The sequence below is a fragment of the Halichoerus grypus genome, chromosome 14, assembly GCF_964656455.1.
Source record: "Halichoerus grypus chromosome 14, mHalGry1.hap1.1, whole genome shotgun sequence".
Taxonomy (NCBI): domain Eukaryota; kingdom Metazoa; phylum Chordata; class Mammalia; order Carnivora; family Phocidae; genus Halichoerus; species Halichoerus grypus.
This window is the reverse complement of record NC_135725.1, coordinates 9,021,995-9,045,677: the sequence shown is the minus strand read 5'-3', so window position 1 is coordinate 9,045,677 and position 23,683 is coordinate 9,021,995. Positions and strand designations below refer to the sequence as shown.

General features: G+C 46.5%; 1 protein-coding gene across 7 annotated transcripts in view; it reads left to right on the top strand.

The window, feature by feature from the left end:
* SMARCA2 (SWI/SNF related BAF chromatin remodeling complex subunit ATPase 2) overlaps nt 1-23,683 on the top strand; it is a 178,174-nt gene that overhangs the window by 102,701 nt on the left and 51,790 nt on the right. For all 7 annotated transcript variants that reach the window (XM_078061322.1, XM_036076061.2, XM_078061321.1 and 4 more), the window contains exon 27: nt 1,955-2,173. In XM_078061322.1, coding sequence (XP_077917448.1) covers nt 1,955-2,173 — 219 coding nt within the window. The remainder of the gene's footprint in view (nt 1-1,954; nt 2,174-23,683) is intronic.

Here is a 23,683-nt window from a genome sequence, read left to right as displayed (position 1 = left end):
ATACAAGCATGAAACTTTAAACTGCTATGTTCCCTAAAAAGGCAAGAAGTACTTTTTAAAAATAACTGTACTTGTTAGCACAACGTTTATTATCAGGTGTTAAGACAAATACATTCATGTCGTACCTGAATAGTGAATTAGACTTACTTGAATATCACCTTCAGATTTTGTTCTCGTCTTCTGCAAGTAGAAATCTCTGGGGAGAGATGCAACCATCAGAACTTTATGCTTATTTAAAAAAAAAAAAGTGCATCAACCCTTTCTAAAAGGAAAAAAAAAAGCAAGTGCAATTTACTTTTTATATCAGATTTTATATCAATTTGCTTTTTATTTTTTTCTATCCATTTTTTATTTTTATGTCAGGAAAGATTTACGTTCCCGATCGTGAACAAATGCATGGCCTAAGTCATTTTAACAGTTCTTGGTACAGGTAATGGTGGTAGTCAACCCAAAAACCAAAGTGTCATCTCAGTGGAATACGTTAACCAAAAAAATGGTTTGTTTGTTTATTTTCTTATTAGCGGTCTAAAGAATTGTTAGGAGGTCACTTCGAGAAGCCCCTCTCTAGACTGCATTGTCAGCAAGGCATTCTCTGTGCTAACAACGCAAGTTTGGTAGATCCCATTTCTGATACCAGAGCATTAGGAGTCAGGATTAAGAACACCCTCTCCAGCTAACTATAGCCCATGACGGAACAGGACAGCCGCATTTATCGACCAATGGGGCTCCCCAGGCTGCAGGCCTGCCGCATGTTGGGAATATAATGATTTCCCAAAAAAGTGGGAGCACAGTTTAAGGGACTTTGAACTTGAATTTTTTATGTGGATCCTAGAGGTCAAGTTTGGATTTGAATAGAAATTTCATTTACCTTTGGTTGCCGGTTTTAGTTCTTGCGAAAAAGTTATGTTGAATCCCTGTTTCAATACGGTAGAACCGAAGGAAGAAAGGGGCAAGGTAAATCATTTAATGGTTAATGGTCTATTCGATTGTAGCAATAGTACATCTAGCTAGCAATGTATATATCTATATATACTTACATAACTAACGTATGCAGCAATTCAGTGGAGGTTTTATTTGCTTTTTAAAGCTAGCAGGTTGTTTAATTACAGGTTAAAGCCAAGTGTGTGGCACTTAACTTACTTACAAGTGCACTGGATTTTTAAAAAGAAAGCAAGAGGTGGGGGCTTAGGCGCTTGGGAATCTGAAAATATATGAAAGGGAGACACTTCATTTATAACCTGATCAGTTAAGATGAAATTGCATCTGACCGTCTTCTCTGGTGTGATAGTATTTTCGTAAGAGCGAAACTTCTTAAAAGCTAAAGAGTTGAAGGACATCCCTCTCACGGAGCCCATGGTGCACTGAAAATGTAATACCTTCGTGGCCGAATGACTAATCAAGCCATTAATGTACCCACATATCTGAGTCCGAGGGTGGCCGATCTGCGGCGACACTTGGGGTGCTGACTTTGTTTCCTGGTTGTTTAATTAAAAGCATGAGCCCTATTGAGTAAAAGGAAGTCTTCTTAATGAAGTTTCTCTTTTATAGGCTTAAGGAGTACTTTTATGCCAGGGAAGCAGTGAATTATATCTCCAGGGCTCATATTTTTTAAATACATCCCCAATTGGACTTTCCTCACTATGACTTAAAGGGAGAGCTTTGCACACACACAGACTAAGTACAGGAATTTTTAAAGAGTGTATTTTCAATGCATGAATTTCAAAGATGGGGTACAGAGGGAGGGAGGAGACTTTACCTTGCAGAATCTTCTGCGGAGACAGAGTGGTTGAGGAACGAGCTAGAACACGTCAGCCAGGATCAAGAGACTTTGTGGGAAAAGCAGAAAGTGACCCTGAAACCATAGGGGGTGACTTGTGAAAGTTTTGTGTGCTGTGAGGTCGATCCTGTGCCGAATCCCCTTTCCCACTGGTGAAACTCTTGTTAATACCTCCAGCGTATGGACATGGACCGGCGGAGGGAGGATGCCCGGAACCCGAAGCGTAAGCCCCGCTTAATGGAGGAAGATGAGCTGCCCTCCTGGATTATTAAGGATGACGCCGAAGTAGAACGGCTCACGTGTGAAGAAGAGGAGGAGAAGATATTTGGCAGGGGGTCTCGCCAGCGCCGGGACGTGGACTACAGCGACGCCCTCACGGAGAAGCAGTGGCTGAGGGTAGGTGTGGCTTTCTTACCTGTCATTGCCAGGTGGATGCTCCTGTTGGCTTGCGCAATCGGGAGCCCAGGGACCAGTGGCCAGTGAAAGCAGAAGGGGCTCTTGAACACAGGGAAGGTCGCTTGGCTGTTACTGTGGCCTCTTTGCATTTCAAGGCAGGGCCTTGAAATATAAGGAAGAATGTCTTGCGAGAGCAGAATTGGCCATTGGAAACAATGAGGCCCGCTAATGTTTTATGCCCAACTGCCTGGTCATGCCTCACTGTAGGAGTTAGGATCAAAATGTGGAAGGGGGCCTGAGAGATCTTTTTAATTGTTCCCCCTCAATGTCCTGGTCTTGAATCGGAGTTTTACTTTTCCAAGGCCTGCGGAGAGAGTTGAGACAGTGGTATTTTCTAGCTGCATTGTTATTTCCTAGACCCAAAGAAATTAGAGCTGGAAGGTGTCTTTGTATTCTCTTGGTTTTAGGGACAGAGCAGTTGTGGCCCAGAGAGGTTCCGTGACTGCAGGATCGCACAACTGGCTAGAAATAAGAAGTCGTGAGTGCGGAAGCATTTGCATGCCCAGTTTTGGCTAATGTGATCTGTCCATCGCAAGCACAGACTGGGGTCACTGAAGTTTGGAAATGTTATTCTGTAGTTTGGGGTCCCCCCCAACTTTGGAAAATGTTGATTTCTCATCTTGACTGGGGAATGAAATCTCAGAATGTTTGCCTGGGGAGCATAGAAATATCGCAATGCGCGTCCTAGGAGTGACGTGCTTGAATGCCACGGCCGGTGGGAATCTTGCATTTGAAGGTTTTGCCCCACTTTCCCTCACTGGGAGCAGACTTAGTGCCTGTGTTGACAGCAATCTGGGACCCTCGTTCCAGGCAGGACCAGTAAATGTGCACTGGAAATAGCTCCGTTGGGTTGAAAACCAAACAAAGTAGAAGCTGTTGTTGTGAGTTGTTCATTTTATCGAAAGGGAATGCCGTTCCCAAGCTTTGTGAAACGTGGCTTTAGGACCCAGGACATAAGTAGGTAGGTGGGTAGAAAGGCAATGGGAAGGATTTTGAGATCGGTTATCAAAGGCAGACAGGTCTTGGCACCACTTGAGATGTGATTTACTCAGGATGCTGTATGATGAGAGAGACGTGACCTGAATTTTGAAAAGACTGAGAAAAGAAGAGCATTGCTCATATTTATGGCTGAACAATGGCATGTGAAATCTAACTTCCTGTGTGCGACTGTCTTACTCTCATATCCAAATATCCCCGTGGCCCCAGAGCATGGTTTTATGGATTTCTTTTGTTTCCCAGTTGTGAGGTTGTGGCTGTATAATTAAGATTCATTCTGTAATGTGAAGAGTTTTGTGTTTGTTTAATAATCATTTCTGAGCTCAGGAAAATTCTCCCTTTCTCTTTTATTTAAGCAATAAACTGAGTACCTGGAGTCCTATTACAGCAGATGATACAACCATCCAGCCCAACATGGAAAGTCAATCTTTATATGTAGAATCTGCAGATATTACAAGCAAAATCACCTTGTCTTTTAGGCAAGAATGTGGCTGAACTCATCATTTTTGAAATAACCCTCGGGAAACGCTTTTAAGAAAAATAACATGGAGGGGCGCCTGGGTGGCTCAGATGGTTAAGCGTCTGCCTTCAGCTCAGGTCGTGATCCCGGGGTCCTGGGATCGAGCCCCGCGTCGGGCTCCCTGCTTGGCGGGGAGCCTGTTTCTCCCTCTCCCTCTACTGTTCCCCCTGCTTGTGCTCTCTCACTCTCTCTGTCAAATAAATAAATAAAATCTTTATTAAAAAGAAAAAAGAAAAATGGATCTTAGAAAGTTTTCAAGTTTAGAATACCTCATTTGTTCTCTTTTTCCTTCAGAGTCTGTCACTAATGAATAGCAATGCCTAGCACATAGTAGGGACCCAAGGAATGTTTGCGAAATGAAATTGTAACTTTTAAGAGGAAAGTAGACATTGACTTCGTTGACCGTAATGTTAGGATAGCCCTTCTCTTTCTAGTGATCCAGTAGACTCTCTTTGACCTCTAACATACACGTCTAAAAATGGAAAACTAGTTTGTTTTTCAAAACAACACTGTGAAATTCGCGTTTATAATATAACGTTCACGCTGAGGCGTCTTGCGAGATACGGAGACACCTGGGAAGGACAGACGTGTTCTCAGCACAGCTCTAATGTAGTACCTCTTTTTGTGATCCATTCTTTTGAAAATGGTCTGCATTTAGAAGGAGCTGGTGACTCTCTGTGAGCTGGGACACGCAGTCAAGACATGGCCTAACATTCAAAATAGATGCTTACTGTCTTTTCTTTTCTCATTCGCCAGCAGCAGTCCTGTTCAATATCAGCCTAGCAAGCTTTTTGGATAATAACATTATATTCAAGGAGTTTTCACGAGCCTGGACATGAAGAGATGTTCTCTACTGGCTTGTGATTGAGTGCGTTGCGTAGACCCGGCCAACCCAGCCTTGAAAGGGAATATGGCAAAGCCTGTCGTGTAAGAAATGCTGAGACAGGGCTAACATAATTCTTCTTTCTCCTGGCAATGTTGTACAAAGCCTGCTTGGCAGAGGCCTCGGCGATACGTAGAATCCCAGCGCTGGAAGGCAGCTGAATGGAGCAGCTCCCCATCCCGTGCCCACACCACAGTCTCCGCAGCCCCCGTGCCAAAACGCTGGGCATCCCTCAAGGAGACGCGCTGCCTTTTTGTCTGCAGAGCGCCTCCAATTTGTGGTCAGCCCCAATTGTTAGTTCCTCCCCGCTTTGAACAGAATCCCCTTTCCCTGTCGCTGTTCCTCGCTGGCCTTGATTCTGCTTCCTGGGGTGAACAGAACCCTGTTTTCTTCTGTGTTTAGCATCACATCCCACCGGATCAAACCTGAGGACTCGTGGTCAGTCCGGAATGCACTTCCCCACCCCTCCTCCTTCTGCTGAACCTTTCTCATCCTTCAAGGCCCAGCTCCATGACCGCCGCATCCGTGGCACCTTCACAAATAGAGCGCGGTCGAACTTCCTCTGAGCCTCACACATCCATGCTCGTTCCTCGGTCCCAGCTCGGAACGCAGTTTCCTGCCGTTTCTTGGTAGTTGCCCACATGCCCGCTTTTCTAGTAGCAGGGAAGGTGGATCTTGTTAGAACTTAGGAATTCCGTGTGCGAATAGGAAGCGCCCATTGGCTGCTACATTGAATTAGCACCAGATGGATGTGGAAGAGTATGGCCTAGGGTCATGTTCACAGCTGCAACGGCTGGACCTACACATGCCCTACTCACAAGTAGAATTTTCTTGCCCACGTAAAAGCCCATGGTGAGTGGTTCTGGTTGGTGGTGGCCTCGGCTCTCCACGTGGCCATTCCAGAGCCCCGGCTGATGGAGCCTCTGCCAGCTTCTTCATCAGTTTCCCAGCGAACTGAAGTGGGGGAGACAGCACAGAGTGGCGGGTGTGGGGTTCGGAGGGGCCAGGCCTGCCCTGGTTCCATTATCACTGCCGCTCACGGTCCATGGGCTAGAGCTCAGTGGTGCGGCCACGCTGGTCGTAAGGGAGACCAGGGAATGCAGTCTGGCCGTCAGCCCAGGAAGATAAGATTCTGGTGACTAGCTAGCAGTCTCCGCCCCAGAACACTTAGGCTAAATTTAAGTGATATGGCCACTTTCTGTGAACATTGTATTATGGTTTTATCACAAACAGGTTTTATTTTAGAATCGTATTATGCTAAAAATTCCCACAGTGACCTTTAGACCATCTGTTTCGTTGGAAGATTTTGAAATTTTTCTGTTATTCGTAACGTTTTAAATGAGAAGGATCACAATTTCAAACACAGCCTAATTAAAAAAAAAAAAGTTTTTTAAAGTTATTCTGAAATCCCTGTTTTCCATTGAGGGAAACTTCGGTCTCTTTGGTGTTAGTCAAAGTCTCCAGTTAACTTATCTTTTTGGGGTAGTCAGGGCAGCATTCAAGTATCCCATGGGCTGTTTCTCTCCTCTCCTGGGGCCTGCTGTCCCATCTTCCTCCCCAAGTGGCATCTGGATAATGGTAGGAGCTGGTGTTTCATCGTGGCCTTGGGGGCTGGTGCCCTGGTTCTCCCGCTATCCTGTGGGTCGCTGCTGGGCTCAGCGCAGGGCTACCGGTCTGTCCTGTCCCTGGAGGTCTCGGCATGCATCTGGTCCCATCTCATTCCCTGGGAGATTTCCATGATTTGTGCTGTTGAAGTCTGGGGTCCTGGCTCCTCCAGTTGGCAGCTTTTCTGAAGTCTCACGAAGACCCCCAGGCCCTCTGGTGCTGTCCTCGCGCTCCCAGCTCTTCTGTGCCCTGCTTGAGAATCTGCAAAGTCTTGGCTGTTTTCTTCACACTGTGCTAGACCATGCAAGAGAGTCTAGCCCTGTTTCTCAACAATGGCAGAGTCACCACCAGGGGGTTGTCAAGACTGAAGTTTCTAGAATCTGATGGCTGGATGGGTGAGGGAGGTTTTTTTGGGGTTTTTTGTTTTGTTTCGTTTTGTTTTTTGCTTTTTTTTGGTAAAGATTTTATTTATTTATTAGAGAGAGAGAGAGAGTGCACGTGAACAAGGGGGGGGCGCAGAGGGAGTGGGAGAAGCCAACTCCCCGATGAGCAGGGAGCCGGATGCGAACGCGAGGCTCGATCCCAGGACCCTGGGATCATGACCTGAGCCAAAGGCAGACACTTAATGACTGAGCCACCCAGGTGCCCCGGTGAGGGAGCTTTTTAACACAAGCAAGACGAAAATGTCTAGCTTTTGCACATTGTATCTCTACAAGCCATATGAACATATCGTGGGGGACCTTCCCAGAGCCTTAGAAGGAGCGTGTGAGGTAAAAGTCCTGAAGTTTGCACTTTATTAGCTTCACAGAAAATCTACCACTGGGCACTTTTAGGGTCTCATTCCTCTAGCTCCTTGCAACCGCCCCCCACCCAAATGCACCACTGGACCCTCAGGGGCGAGTACTCCGTTTCAACACCACCCAGGTTCACTTCTGTTGCTAGCTACCCAGAGTTGGCATAGACCCCACAAGTTAAAGGGCTCAGGCCCCAACAAGACAGTGCTTATTTCACCCACCAGCCGCACTCTGCGGGCCCCCAGGCCACCTGCTCTTCTGACTGACTGGCTATGAATTCAGGGGTTCTCATGACCCCCTCAGGTTCAGTAATTTGCTGGGATGATTAATGGAACTCAGAAAAGCACTGCTTGTGGTTACAGTTTTATTACAGTCAGAAGGACCAGCAGATGAAGAGATGCACAGGGTGAGGTCTAAGAAGCAGACAGAGATCCCCTCCTTGTCCTCCCCTCCTCGAATCCCCCTCCTGACCATCAGTGCCTTTCACCGACCAGGAAGCTCCAGTGAGCTTCAGTGTCCAGAATTTTTATCCAGGGCTCATTACTGTGTAGGCACAGATGATTAAAATCATCCACTGGAAAAAAATAAATAAAATAAAATCATCAGCTGGGTGATTAGACTCCGCCTCCAGCCCCCCACTCCTCCCAGGTCCGCCTGGCTCCGCAGCCCAGCCATCTCATCAAGTGGTTGGTCCTTCTGGTGACAGCCCCCATCCCGAAGCCCTCTAGGGGCCCTCCCTGGTCACCTCATTAGCATCACAAAGACACCACCACCACTCAGGAAATTCCAAGGGCTTTAGACGCTCCGGGCCAGCAACCAAGGACAAAGGCCAGACACATTCTTGATTAGACAACAGGTGGCAGGATCCTCAGGCCTGACCTCTTACCTCTTCCTCTTTACTCCCGCCAAGAAAGAAGGCACCCTGCCCTGCCTTGTCACGAACACAGAGTAACTTCCTGTACACATGTGGCCCGGCCATAGGTTCAGCCCTGTGGCTTCTAGCAGTTCTGTCCCCCAGGCCTCGCCGTCGACGGCAAAGAGCCTTTGAAATTGAGGAAACTCCTCTCTCCCTCCACCCATCCTGATTTAGACTGCTGTCTGATGGTGGGCTCACAAATCCGTTTTTGGAAAGCACTGGTATCATTTGGTTTTTTTTTTTCTTTTTGCATACCAACTTTATCCTAATCCTTCTGAAGGCAGTGGGGGGCTCCCCTGAACAGCGGATGGCGCCTTTAGAAAGTGTAAAAGAGAATATGAATGTAGTTTTAAAAAGATGATATCCATCAGCATTTCAGAGCTTTTCCCAAGGTGAACCCCAGGCGATGACCGTGCTACACCACGTACCGTGTGCGTGTGTGTGTGTGTGTGTGTGTGTGTGTGTGCGCGCACATACACAGTAATTGGCTGGTGTTGATAATTTCTTGGAAAAATATCTTTGTGTCTTTATGTGTGAGAGCAGGCGTTCCGTCAGCCTAAATTGGCAGCCGTCTGATGAGCCCAGGGGGATGGGTTTTTCGGTTTAGCTCCAACCATGTGTGCCCTGTCTGGGATGTCTCCCGTACTGTAATCATTACTGGGGGCAGGGGCTCCATAAAATCGGGGGGATTGCAAAGCTAAAAGCTGGGCTGAGGGTGAGTTCTGGAGTACTTGCTTTTTCTCTTCTTTCTGTTCCTTTGGTCCTTCTGCCAACTTCAGAATCCTTCCCTCCCTTAAAACATTTAGTGACACCACAGAACGTATTTAATTGTCGAGTGAGTGATTTGTACCCTACAGCACTGGAAGATAATTGAAATGCAAACTAAATTATGTGCTCTGTATAATATTTAATTGCCGAACGAACTTTGAAGAGTACGCTTTTGTGTCACGATGGATGTGGACATCTCAAAACTGTAATTTGGAAAGGTCCTTCTTATTCACTGGTGTCTCGCTGTGTGGTCCCTCTATATGAGGAGGAGGAGGATGCTTTTTTAGGTATCCTGTAGAAGCTCCTGGCGATGAAGGCAGTTATCTCTGTTTTTGCAGTTGGGCCCCAAACCAAGTTGCAGAAGTGATGGTGATAAGACTCATTTCCTCCCATCTTTGAATCTAGGGATAGATGGAGCTGGTTTGAGAAGGTTTAGGATTTTGAGAGGGACCTCGAGGAAGGGCAGCCCAGAGAGTACCCTCTTTTTCCTCAACCAGTCTGTTCAACCAAGTAAGAGCCCAAGATCCCCACAATTTCTTTGCCCAAGTGGCAACCTCCTGGTCCTGTCTCCTGACCACTCAAAGGATTTTGGGGGATTCTCCTTCCCGGAGCTCGAAGTAGAGGAAACAGTAAGAGAGTCTTAAACCATACAGTAGTGGGGGTAATCAGTAAGTAAAATGCGACATTTCTCAAGGGAATTTACCTGGGGGTGTCTTAAAAAGCTACGTAATACCAGGGTGCAAATAGCAGGATAAGATCCCCTGGTTGGCTTCCCATCACCAGAAGCCTGTGCCAAAACCTACGTGGGAAAGAGGCAGAGACATCCATGGAGAGGTAGTCACGAAGAACTGGAAAAAGTACCAAGAAAGGTTAAAGAAATTGGTATCTCAAACACAATATTTGAAATTCTGCTGAAATACACAATGAGAAATAGCAAACTATCTTGTCACCCATCTGTAAAGGTGTCTCCTGTGTTTGGGCTGGATTCAGTACGATCCAGCCTGAAATCAGAGATGGGGGCTGGAAACTCCTCGCTGTAATCCCAGCTGAGAACATCTGTGATTCTGTGAAATGTCCCTTTCTCCTAAAATATCTTACACTGACAAGATTGGTTGGTTGGTTTTGGTTTTCAGGATTCTTCACCAAAAGTATAATGTGCAGAATGCCTTTAATATTTTGCTGCTTTTGTTTTGTCACTTTAAATAATCTTTCTTTGCTTTTTGCTATAAGACATAAACATTGATTTTTTTTTTTTTTCCTTTTATCAAATGGCATTTTTAGCTTTTAAAATTGGGTCATCCGATCTACTGGGGCAAAAAATATCTAGCAAGCTGCATTTCCGTTTTTATACACAAGGGAGAGCTAAGGACCTAGAAAATAGATTTGGGTTTTGCCAAATTCGTGTTCTTCAGTACTTTAGGAAGGAAGTACTGAACTGATTAGTGGCAAGAGTTTGAGTTGTTTGGGGAAATATCTGACAGTAGTAAACAAATTTTGGTAACTTTTCTGCAATTTTTATTTTATTCTTAAATCCACTGGCTAGATGGTTTTCACAGCGATTGGACCTTGGTGTGTTCCCTTTTGTCAGAATTCAGTAGGGTAAGTTCAGTAGAAGAAACAGTCCTCCGAGGGCCAACTAAAATAAACATTAAAGGTTGAGAAGCAGGAGAGACTTGTTTTGCTCAATTTTTAAGACTGTGATGCATGGAATTTCTGGTTTCGAGTTCTATCCTTTGAAACAGGGATTCAGCTCGGAAATGTAACTCAGGCGCGGAAAGTAACCATGGGAAATTGGATCAGGCTTACCGATATTTACAAGCCCGAGTAAGTTCGCCTTATCTTTATGAGGAGCCAAGTCCTGCAGAGAAATAGATGGTTTTAGAAATATGTCTGCTTTTTTGAATCAAGATCTGGTTTCTGTCCCGTACTTTTTTTTTTTTCTTTAATCGGTAAAGCTGCAGGAAGAAAATCTTTTTAAAAGAAAATTTTTGTTTATCCTTGACAGGTAAAAAAGTATATATATTTAAGGTGTACAATGTGATGTTTTGATACGGGTAGACATTTAGAAATGACGTCATTCGTGGTGGAGGTGAGGGAGGGGTGCCAGTCAGGAAGTTAGAGGCAGGGCGGGATGATTTTACCATCACTGTGTCCACATCTGGGTGGGTGTCATCTGGGTGGGTGTCAGAACTATGACTTCGGTGGCTGTGTGCCTGGGTAGCTTAGGATCGTGGTCAAAAATGTAAGCCTTGGAATCTGAGACCCTGGGTTCAGATCCCAGCTCTAATTATAATTAGCCTGTAACCCTGGGTACCAAGTATAACCTCTTGTAGCTTTTGCTATAAAGTGGGGGGAAATAATAGCATGTACTTTGTAGAGTTTTCTGAGGTTTAAATGTGTAACATTTAACCTGGCTCATATAAGAAGGACTCCAAAAACAAATTGGCTGTGTCAGAGTAAATGTGATAAGTGATAGTAAAAGAGGGAAGAAAAATATTTCCATTGTGTGTCTTGAATACAGGGTTTGGAGTGACAGGGGAAAGGGGAAAGGGGTAGATATGAAGGCGCCTATCCCCACTCATTAATGGAATTAAGGAAGAGGAGATGTTCACTTGCTGAATATGTGGTGGGACTGGCCTATTCTCCTCAAGCTTCTTCTCAAGCCCCCCAACCTATACACACTCAGCTATCAGCTCTCGTCCTACGTTTTTCTACTTAATCTTCCATGTCTTCGGGAAGAGCTCGGGGGCCAGCTGTCGGGAACCGGGTCCTGTGGGTCCGGGCCCTGCCACCAGCTGAGGATGGGGTCCTGGGCCTCCCAGGCTGAGTGAGTTGTATTACCTTTGACTTGCAGGGTCCCTTCCACAACCTCCAAAACCATGTGAAGCTGCTATGACTTTTACTTTGTACTCTGGTTTTAAGAATGATCACCCTCTGTTTTCCTGTTAGTGGGTCCATGCACGGAGGCTGTTTAAAAGCAGATTCAACTTGACACCCATTTCTCAAATGTGGAGGAGGCTGAGCCGCACTGTGCTCGGACCGGGGAACGCGGTGTTAATTGTCAAGTTTCTGTTCCTTACCGTCGGAGCGGGGCCCACCTTATTAGTGCAATTAAGAGCCAGATTTGAGAGATGCTATTAGAGATAATAGTGCACACTTAGCCACCTTAAAGAGCTTGTCAAGAGCAGGTCTCCAAGTGTACACAGATGGGAATTAATAGAGATTAAAATAGATTGTGAGATGCTCTAACTTGTACAGCTTGAACTGTTCAAGAAATGAGCAGAGTTTAAGCAACGTGGGTCCTGCTTCCTGTGAGAGTTTCAGTGTCCTGCCTCTGGGGACATTACTTAGGATTTTCCCTCCCCCAGTCTCAGGACTCCCACAGGAGAGAAGGGCAGCTTCCCCTCCACAAGGGGAAGGCGATAGAGTTCACCTGCTGCTGCACTGGGAGACCAGAGCCTCTCTGACAGCCATGCCCGTGCTCCTAGCCCCCCATGCGGGAGAAATACAGCACAGCACATCCTCTACCTTTGAGTAAAGAAAAGGAGATGCAGGGAGTTCGGTGCTGCAGAATGTGATGTTTGCAGATTCCTGGCGTTGTGGAGGATGGCTTTTTCTCTTGTTCACAACAGTTCAGGTGGCCACCCAGAGAGGTCAGAGGGTGAACTTTCCAAAGCAAATACCAACTCCCCATCACCCCCTACCCACTACTCCCACTCCCCAGCATGCCCCCACCACCGCCCCCTACCCCCCACCTCACTCCCACCCCCACCACATAAAACCCTCCAGCGGCCTCCTATTGTAAGTGCAATTAAACTCAAACACTTCTGGGCGCCTGGGTGGCTCAGTTGGTTAAGCATCTGCCTTCGGCTCAGGTCATGATCCCAGGGTGCTAGGATGAGCCCCACATCGGGCTCCCTGCTCAGCGGGGAGTCTGCTTCTCCCTCTGCCTCTCCCCCCCCCCCCCCCCCCCCCCCCCGCTCATGCTCTCATTCTCGCTTGTTCTTTTTTTTTTAATTTTTTTATTATGTTAATCACCCCTCGCTCGCTCTCTTAAAAAAAAAAAAACACTTCAACGTGGTCTGTGACATGGGGCCATCTGGCCTCAACTTCTCCCCTTGCTCTCAGGGAGGTTGTCACACTGGGCTGTCTTTCGGGTCCTCTGCACTTGCAGGAAGGCTCCTTCCCGTGGCTGCCTCCTTGCCCTAATGGTCTCTTTCCAGAGAGATCCCTCCTGACTGCACTAGCTGAAATCGCCAGGCCCGGCCAGGATCCCGTGACCTATGCCCGTTTCCTGCATGGCCCTTGCCATCATGCACGGAAGCCAGCGCCCTCGCCTGCCGGGTGCACCGCCGTAGGCCAGCACCGGAGAGCCCCTCACATAGTGAGCACTCCATAAATACTTGTGCCGGAGCGAGCGTACCAGCCAGAGCCAGGGTTCGGGGGAGGCTTGGTCGCAGTCTGTGTCCTTTTGGCAGAGTCCGTGAATCCTGTGCTTTTTGACTCGTGCGGGTCAAGGTAGACATTGTCGGCATTCTTTCCCATTCGATGCCAGTGATCTATGTCTTCATGGAAAGATTGCTTACTTAAAAGAATTCTAAAGGCATGCAGTTCTGACAGAAGTGCTCTTGAGCTTCTCAAGAATTTGCAGGCGCTGTTCTAATTTCAGAGCACAGTGATGAAGATCACTTAAATATGCACCCAAAAGTACAATCGCTGCTTCACTGTTCCAACCTTGCTGTTCCTTGCAAATGGCCATAATTTTCACAACTGCCTTCCAGGTCGAACTTTTTCTTTCTTTTTTGGCAAAAACCAGATGAATACATCTAATCTAACTCCGAATTTAAAAGACAAAAAGAAAGCACTAAATTAGCTGGGTTTTCATGTTGAGTTTTGTACAAGAAAGTGCCCAATAGAGAACGTTGTTTTCAGCAGAAGGCCGAATACTTTTATAGGGCTTCTTTCTTATTTTCTATTAGAGAATGTTAGATTGTCAGAATTCATGAAAAAAATTGTAGATGGGACCATGAAACTTTGCTCCAGGCCAAGCTTATTCTGCTCCTCCTACTGAAATACAGTATTTAAGGTCACGCTGCTCAGAGTCCTATGTAGAAAGCATATTCCTAATGCAGAATGCTGTTTTCTAAAATATCCTTCCCTTGGACCTTGTGTGGAATGTTTTCTAAAGATGTCCTAAAGATTATTTAAAATGATGTCTTCAAAACTTTATCGAGGTTGCCAGTGGATCTATTCCTCTCTTCCAAGCTGCCTCTGTTAACTTAGTGGGAAGAAGGGGGACTCAGGCATCAGGATATCAGGGATCTCTCTGGTTCCAGATCTGTCATCATTTTGCTCTGACATCTTGGATGAGTCCTTTCACCTCCCTGGGAGGGATGGGGGTGAGGAAGAGTACATGGCCCCATCTTTCTGCCCTGGCCTTTGGTGGCCCCGGAGAGAACTATGTGGATTTACCCTGGTCTGGCTCCAACTCTGAGACTCAGCTCTAAAACTCAGAGGCGCATGGGTGAGAGACTTCGTCTTTGTTCTCAGGAAGGCTTTGTCTTGAAAATGCAGTTTTGACACGGGGTCCTATGGCATTTTGGTGGCCTCAATTCATGATCCAGTGTTTGGGACGATCTGATTGTTGGCAGCATTTAGAGAGTTGAACTGAGTCCGTGTGCTGATAAGACACAATGGATGGGAAACCAAAATGCGTGGTGCCCACAATGGGAGCACCTACCTGCCATATGGAGTTACCGTCCCCATGCAGGTAGCTGGGGACTTCCGCCATTCTGTACAGAACAAGACCAAGAATTTTCTAGCATTTTGTCATCAAGAAGAAATTATCCACCCCTTCATTTTTTGAATCTCCTGCATACTACCAAGCAGCATGCCTAACAGGTGCCAAAGGGATCCATTTTGATCATTGACACCTAACAAGTCTCCCCCTCCCACCCAAATTATCAAGACCAAATCCATTTGCATTCATATTAATTTAAAAAAATCAGGGATGCCTAGGTGGCTCAGATGGTTAAGCGTCTGCCTTAAGCTCAGGTCATGATCCCAGGGTCCTGGGATGGAGTCCCACATCGGGCTCCCTGCTCTGCCTCTCCCCCTGCTTGTGCTCTCTCTCTCTCTCCCACTCTCTCAAATGAATAAATAAAATCTTAAAAAAATCATTACGCTAATGTCATGGGATGTTACTGGAAGGCATAGGAAGATACTGTGGAGTCCAGCAGACCACAATGTCAACATTGCAGGGGATTCCCTGTCATAAATACGTATTCTGCAGGAGAAATAATAAACCCAGTTTAGGGTCTTTATTTGCCACCATTTTATCTTATTACCAAATCTGATGATTGTTCTATTAGTTGTATCTTACTGCATTTTTATAAACCGCACCCAAAAACACTTGGAGCTTTGCTTTTTTTTTTTTTTAATGCAAAGTTGAAAATAGCTTTTTGGGAGGCATTTTTCACATCGTAAAAGCGTAACGAGAACTACAGAAGAGTGAGGGAAAGAAAACAGAATCACCTGTGATCTCACTGACCTTCACGTACCAGGTTGGAGAAGTAGCCAAGGAAAACACGGCCAGGGGTTATTTTGGTGCCATTACGTTCAGAATTATTTTTAACCTGTTACAAGGCTGAGCTCTTTTGTAGCCATTTCAATAAATCCCAGCCGGCGGTACCCATCAAGCCCCAGCCTGCTGTTAGGAACATTTGCATGTCCTTCCATTTGGTTTAAAAACACCCTGTTTTACAGGGCGCCCTGTGCCAAACGACTGACTTTTTTTTTTTTTTTTTTTGAAGGCCATTAAGGGGTATGTGGGAGCATGCCTTCCCACACTGGAATAGTGATTTTTTGCTTCTCCATAAACAGAGCTTTCATGTCCCCACTTCAGATTTCACAGGCTGTCTCCCCCCCTTTTCAAAATTGCTTTTACCTCTCCGTGTCACGTAGCTGGTGCTTTCTTACCACCACAAAGTGGGCTCCCATCACTCCATTCCCCTCCCCAGGACCGATGTGTTTCCTTTCCTTTGAGATATAAATGATGTAAAAATATGGTATCCTTTTTAGTTGCCAGGTCTGAATTCTTACTCCAAATGCCTTCCCATGGAATTTTCAGGACTTTCGGTTCCTACTCTGTCCTCTCCCTTCTGTGTTCCAGACAGTGCTGGCCTGGGAGCTATAAATCTATATCACGATTTAATCCCCTTACAGACTTGGAATAGATATTCTCTCTCCCATTTTACAGATGAGGAACTAAGCCTCACAGGCAAGGAGCTGGTTTTCCGATTTAGCATTTACTATATGGCAGGTAGATTTGTTGGGGTGAATGCTGAACGTTCAGTTTATCGACTGGTAGATTTTGAAAATGCACATCAGGGTCTGCGGGACTGTGGGGTTTTGGCCAAAGACAAATGCTATCCCGGTTTACAGCCCCTTTGCCCACTGAGCCGACCTCCTCCTGGCTTGTGCATTCTTGACAAGGTGCAGGAGCTTAGAACAGATGAGCAACAGGTGAGTCTCTTGATGACCCGGGGAGGACTTGCCTCTAGAGAAATTCAAGACAGCCCTTCAGATGGAATGAGTGTAAGACGAGCCTCTTGAAGGTGACTCGCCCCTCCAGTCCTCAAGAGGGCGCTCTTCGTGGACTTCCATCTGCCCAATAGTGGGACTCTCTCTCCCCTTCCTGTTTGCCTTGTTTCCAGGGAGGCCAGAGCCCCTCCCTCTCCTCCTCCTCGCCTTGCTAACTAGACTTGCACATACACATCCTTCTCTGCCTTCTGGCAAAGTGAGGGGCGATCTTGGTTGTTCTCCAGGCTAGAGGGTTCTCTTTGCCAGTGAGGCTGAATATCTTATTTAGGCCGTTTTACTCCCAAAGCCGGAGCAAGACCCAGGATGGTATAATCACCAGTTAAAATAAAGGCAGGTGAGGGGCACCTGGCCGGCTGGGTGCGAGAGAGCGTGCGACTCTCGAGCTCGGAGTCCTGAGTTTGAGCCCCACGTCGGGTACAGAGATTACTCAAAATACATAAATAAAATTTAAAAATAAAATACAGGCAGTTTTACAGAGGTGGGTTGGAGCAGGGTAAACAGAAACCAAAAATCGTTATTTTGCCCCATTTGTGCTTATTTTAATTCACCGTATAATTGAGTAGCTTCCTCCAAACAGCCTTGCAATGTGCTTCCTTGATAAGCCCTCCCATTCTGAGAAAGCGAAGAAAAAAGAGTGAAGATTTAATTTTCTTGCAACAAGATTTTTGGGTCCCACTGGTGAGTAAGGCATCAGTCTAAATGCCTTTACATTTTGATTAAGGGGACTTTTTTAAAATTCCCGAAGAGATTTCGGACTGATAGGAGATTTGGGCATATTTTGAGAGAAGAACAAAACTCATACAAAGCAGAATTAAATCAACAGTGAACAAAAGTACGTGTGATACATTGTAAAAAGTACAAAAGGGAATCCTGTAGGATTTTATGAAGAAAGTGACGTTTTAGCCGTTTCTTTAAAAAAGGAGCATGATTTGTGTAGGACAGGGGCTCAGGAGGAGAATCCCAGGCTCCGCACCACACTGAGGCGTGGGAATGTGTGGCTCCTCCCTCTGGGACCTTGTGTGTTAGGAGCACGGTGTTTTTATAGGGGTTTTTACAGGGATAGGAGTAGAGGAGAAAGATTAGGGTAGGGCACTCCCTGGAGGCTTTACTCTGTTCCATAGAAAGACCACAGGGTCTGAAGTGCGAGAACAAATGTGCGTTCCTCCTTCTAAGCAGAAAGAAGATAACCGCTCGCTTTGTAAAGGATGAATTAGGGCCCAGGAGAGAGGGCAAGAAAAACCCATAGGGAGGCCATTACAGCTGACCCTGCCTGTGCGAGAGGAGAATGAACAGAAGGGAATGAACTATTTCAGAGGTAAAGCACGCAGCGACGGGCAGGCCTGCCAGACTGTAAGGAGGGATACTCGTGATTTTAAGGGTCTTTTTTTTTTTTTTAGCTTGGATAACTGGGGGGAAATGATGCTGCCCTTTGATGAGACAGAGAGATCCAGGGAGAAATATTTGCTCTGCTGGGAAAAGAGCGATGACTTTGAGCTGGGCCATTTGACGGGATATTGGAAATCACAACCGGTAACTCCAAAGCGAGTCCAGGCTGGAGAGAGAAGGTTTGAAGCCATGTGCATTGAAGTCACAGTGAGGCCAGGGGCAGTCTGGATCTCCAAAGACGGTTTCACATCCAGAATAAAGGACCTGACTTCTTGCAGGGACCTCTGACCCGTGGCAAGGGGCTGCTCAGAAAGCACCCACCACCCTGCGGGTCGAGAGTCTGTGTCCAGGTTGCTCAGCAGCAGGAAGTCCGCCAGGGACCCCACTGTAGAGGTGGGGAGGTCGAAGCCTTCCAGAGACACATCTTATATTCTCCCCGCTGCCCCCCAGGAGAGAGGTTTTGAAGTTCTCCAGCAGCCCGTCCCCCGCCAAGGGCCATTAAGAGACCTCTCAGCTGTTGCTGTTCTGGGCATCAGATTATCAGTGATGTCTACCGTGGACTCGGGGCAGGTGGCCATATTTCACTGCATGTTTACTGTCGGGAGCATGAAAAAAGAGATGGGGGCCAAAAATAAAACCTGGGGAATCTGCATGTAAGGGGAGGAAAAGGCAGTGAGAAAAGTTGGGGAAACCCAAGACCGTAGCCTTATAGGAAGGAGAGATTTTAAATAGTGGAGGAGGAAGTAAATAAAATAGGGTTTAGACCAGATCAGTAGGGGGATTTAGAAGCTTTGTGCAACTTTTGAAAAAATCTCAGTGTCCTGTCCTAGATGCTAAGGAATTTTACCCTGTGCTCCAGAAGCTGATTCATCAGTTCAGGTGACTCCAGAGGTTGACACTATAGGGAGCGTGAGCAATGAGAAGATAGAGGGAAGATGCAGCAAGTTCGGTGCTAGAGTTTACGATTTTGTCCTTGAAGATGAGCATAGAAAGATCTAGAACAGAGACGCTTGAATTCACGACTGTGTTCAGTAAACAAGTGTATAGCCAGGAGCTGATTTCCCAGGGGACCCTGTCTAAAAGTTCAGTTTGTATTCGATTATATTTATACTATCTCACTTTTCTTGCCCAAGTGCTATGTTAGCTACAGTAGGGGAATGCAGAGAAATAAAGCGTGGTCTCGGTAAGAGAAATATCAGAGTGATACGTTACAGCTGGGGATGATCCTGAGTGGGGAACGAGTTGATGCCTGACGCTTGGGACAACATGCACAGGTACAAGGGATTGGGAAAGGCGCTCCAGGTGAGAAGTGTGAGAAATCGCAAAGTGGGGGATAAATACAGCGGGCTAGGGCGAGACGCTGGCTTTCTGCTCCTGTTCCTAGTGGGATGGTCGCGGGCCGGGAAGTAATGGCAAACTAGATCGGGTAAGATCAGATTATGGGGACCTCTGGAGTCCAGGCGGGGAGGCTTGGAGTTGGCGTCTTGAGGATCGCTTTGCAACTTGAGTAGGGCAGTAACCTGATGAAAGAAATATTTAAGATCTGGCCGATGGGATGCAGCCCACAACTACTTAGAAAAATTCCAGAATCCAGCTATTTAGATCTTACTGCCGGGGAGGAAAGCCTGGATGACAAGAACAAGCAACGTAGTGTGACTTTCCTTTTGACTTCCACTCTGGAAAGAACAGCAGAAGCCTTCTTAACAGAAATAATCATAATCCGCTGTGGGTTGGTCAATGAAAATACTAAGATGAGAAAATGTCACTGAAAGTAGATGAAACCTTTAATAGAAAATATGTGTATCTATTTGCCACATTTTTACATAAGGCTAAAGTTGCCCCTTGGAGTCTGACTAGTCTGCTTTGCGTAAGTAACCCTATTATGTTACACTTAGGATTTCCGGTTTTGGTGTTCTTAGAATCTTTTTTTTTTTAAAGTTCAGGTTTACTGAGGCATAAGTAATGAAGTTAGAAGACCTCTCAAGGATACATTCTGAAAGCACTCCCCGTTCTAGTTAATGATCACTTCCGTCACCTGAGGGAGAATCCTGATACTTAGAAGAAGCTCGCAGAATGCAGACTCTTACCCATGTTGTAAGAGTCCAGCCCTTGCCAAATTCAGCAGTGTTTCGTTCTGTGTTTTAAGCCACTCCCCTTTTATGGAGTCTTTCACCATCCTCACTGTTCTTAGAAATCAGAGCTCTGTGTCTTTTCATAATCGTATTTCATTTTACGTAATCTCCAATTGAATTACCTAGTTCCCATAACAAGCGTAACTGCTTCCAGATCTTTGGGAACACAACCAATTGTTGGCATACGTGACAGGTGGAGCGAGCAGAGGGTCCTCTCGGTGGGCAGGGCCTTAAGTGGAGGTGGATTGAAGGAGGCTTTTTCCTGCCTTCAGATTTAATGACTGAGAAGTGTGCACCCTCTTAAATTTTTTTTCTATGTGCTCTGTTCCTGGAATGCGGTTAGGGGAGATTTTCTGCGGATGGATGTCCCTGCTAGGTAGAGCCCGTCCCTGGGTGTCTACACTGTGTGCATCACTGACCACGTTTCCAGTGACCTGGTCTCCTGGTTTTGCCTCTGCTCACCAGCACTGCCCATACAAATTTCAGCCATCAATTCCCAGCAGAACCCTGGCGTGGCACCCCAGGAGGCCATGAGCCATGCGAGGCCAGAGTAGTGCTAAGCATGTTTGTTAGTAAAACCTGGTCTTACCTCTGTTCTTGTGTCTTTGTGCTTTAGAAATTAGACTTGTTTTTAAGGTTTATTGCATGACAGATTGTGTTAGAACACCTAGAGCTTGTAGCTAATCAGGGCTCAAAATTGTTTTGAATTTTTAGCTTTACTGACCTGGCATTAAATAAAGGAGGAGAGTCCTACTTGACAAATAACTTTACGTATATTTACAAGTGCCACGTAGAACTACCTTGAGCAAATGTAAATCTGAATCTATTATTGCATGTGTCCAAGGTGGCTTCTCAAGTTGAACTGGGACCAGGCGCTCCCCTGCTGACACTCTGCTGGTATCTGCATGGATGTGCGTGTGCGTGTTTACATGTGTGTATGCATGTGTGTAACCAGTCACATGTCTGTGCATACGCAGTTACGGCCTCCCTCGGACCAGCGGCTCTTTGCTCCTTTCATTCAGTTTCAACTCCCACACCAACGGGACACTCTTCCATGCTTGCAGTCCAAATCCCTAAAAGAAGCGAACTAATCTGGGGACTTTGCTGCTGATGCCGAGACCCTCTGGCCAGGCCCTGCACAAGCCTGGAGACAGGCCCCCCTGAGCACAGGGCACCCGTCCCAGTTCCACCGGGTGAGAGCAGGCCAGGGAGAGGTTGCCCGACCCAGAACACCGCAACCAGGCAGCCCGCGTCCCGGCAGGGCACTTTCCCTTAGATTCTAGGACTGCTTGGGAGACCATGGCTGCCATCCCTTACTCGCAGGGATGTTTAGGCTCTTGCAGGCGGTCCTCACGCGACGTCCTTCCAGTATACACACCTTTCCATGATCAATGCCATGGTAGAGTTAAAAAAACCTCCGTCCCCAATCAGAAATTTCAGTTACCATATGGATTAGTCTGCTAGGGCTGCAAGAACAAGATACCACAAACTGGGTGGCTTACAGAACAGAAACTGACTTTCTCACAGATCTGGAGGCTAGAAGTCCAAGATCAAGGTGTCCACAGGGTTGGTTTCTTCTGTGGCCTCCCTCGGCTTATAGATACCATCTGCTGCTCCCTGTGTCTTCACATGGTCTTCCCTCTGTGTTCCAATCTCCTCTTACAAGGACCCCAGTTGTGCTGAATTCAGGCTCACCTGAATGACCTCTTTCTTAATTACCTCTTGAAAGGCCCTATCTCCAAATACAGCCCCATTCTGAGACACGCGGGGGTTAGGACGTCCCCGTATGTGTTTGGGAGGGGACCCATAACCACATGGTATACTGTGTCCTCGTATAAAGTACAGACATTGCTGCTAGCTCTTCGGTCCGCACTGTGTCCGTAACAGGTGCACGTCATGATCCAAAGCCATGCCCATCCCTTCTTGCAAAGTGTGTTGGTGACTGGTCACCGAGTAGCTGTGACTCAGTCCAGGGATGGACCGTGAAACTTGGGAGTTGTGCTGCTGCCTCGTCTCCCAGTGATACACCCACACCACATTCCAGCCGACGTACATCATCAAGAGCGGGAATTGGCCACCAAAAGCAAAAGTGAGGTGAAAAACAGTGCAGAAAGTGAAATTGGAGGTGCTTAGAAGGTTTGAAAATGGAGCACCAGGGGTGAAGAGAGGAGTCCTGCAGGAAACTCCACTATAGACCGTATTGGAAGGGGTGCCTGGGTGGCTCAGTCAGTTAAGTGTCCGACTCTTGATTTTGGCTCGGGTCATAATCTTGGGGTTGTGAGATGAGCCCAGCATCAGGCTCTGCACTGGACGTAGAGCCTGCTGGGGATTCTCTTGCCCTCTCCCCCTACCACCCCACTCACCGCTCGTGCTCTCTTAAACAATTGGAAAAAGTCCGACGAATATTAACAAGCTCAAGTCATCTTCATGTATATTAGTTGAAATTGAATTGGCACATTTACTTTGAAGACTTATGTATGTATATAAATCCCAATCCACTTGGCTGGTCTTCAGGCCGAAGTGTTGAAGTGAACGCGTGCATTGAAAGAGAATGGTGATTATGAGGAGACAGGAGAGGAAACTTTTCTGCCGGAAAACGCTGGTTGCATGGTTTCAGAAGCCAAAATCAGGGTGAACTGAGTGGGTTGGTGATACCTCCAGGACAGACAAGGGCACTGCTGTGAAGTGTGCCCCCAGGTTCCAGGGATGAGTTCGGGCAGCGGGTTCCAATGATCATCCAGTATTGACTGCTGGGGAGACAGGTCTTTTCTGGAAGACCCTTCTGTGGAGTGGTAAAGGAGGACCTGGATCCTCGACCAGAGGAACTTCGTTGAAGGTGAACTTAGTGAGGTGAATGAGGAAAAGTGCTTAGAGAAAAGGATGAAGAGACCAACCAACCCCTCCGCATCAAAGGGTTCATCTGAGATTCTTCAGGACATTGAAAGGGCAAAGGGTAAAATGTTGGGAGCTGATCCTTGGCAATTTGCCAAGGCTTAGGAAAGAGGCTTGTTCTATATCCTAGGTTATTTAATGAGAAGAGGAAGGTAAATGCTGTCCAAAACTGATTTTTTTTTTTTGGTACCAAAAAAAACCCCACAAAAACCTCTTAATGGTCGTTTCTAAAGTTTTAAGTCTGTGTACTAAATAAATATTCCTGTTGCTATGTTTTACATTTTCTTCAAGTATTACTGGCAATAGTAGTTTTTAGTTTTTCGACGTACATTTGTAAGGGGCATGGAACAATCATCATTTTCTGAGTGTTAGACTGGCTTTTTGAAGTTTCAACTTGCACAGTCATCTTTATGGTCCCACACTTCCATGCAAAGCAAGAACTGCATGTGTGTGCTTGGGGGCATGTGTGTGTGTGTGAATCTTTTTGCTGAGAGTCTTGTTAAGATGCACCGTGTTGTATCTTCAGATGTATTATTCACCTAAGCCTGGCCAGCATAATTAGCCTTTTCCTGATGGTTCGGAGTCTTCATTTGTGCTGTAAAGTAGAAAATACGGTGGTTAAGGGTGTGGCTTATGCAGCCAAACTTCCAGAGCTAAAATCCTGGCTTTGCTACTTACCCGTGTATGATCTGGAGTAAGATGCTCCATCTCTCGGAGCCTCCGGTTCCTCACCAGTAACCTGACGAGAATAACAGTACCTGCCTCCTCGTGTTGTTGCAAGGATTAAACGAGCAAATGTGTGTATAGCTTGGAGTGCCTGGCGACCACGGAAACAATACGTGGATAGGGGCTGCTGGTGATGATGATGATGGTAGTAGGGACACTGGAAGTATTCACGATGTCAGGTGTCTTCAGATGGATTGAAACTGAGACCCTTTCCTCTATCGGACAGGCTC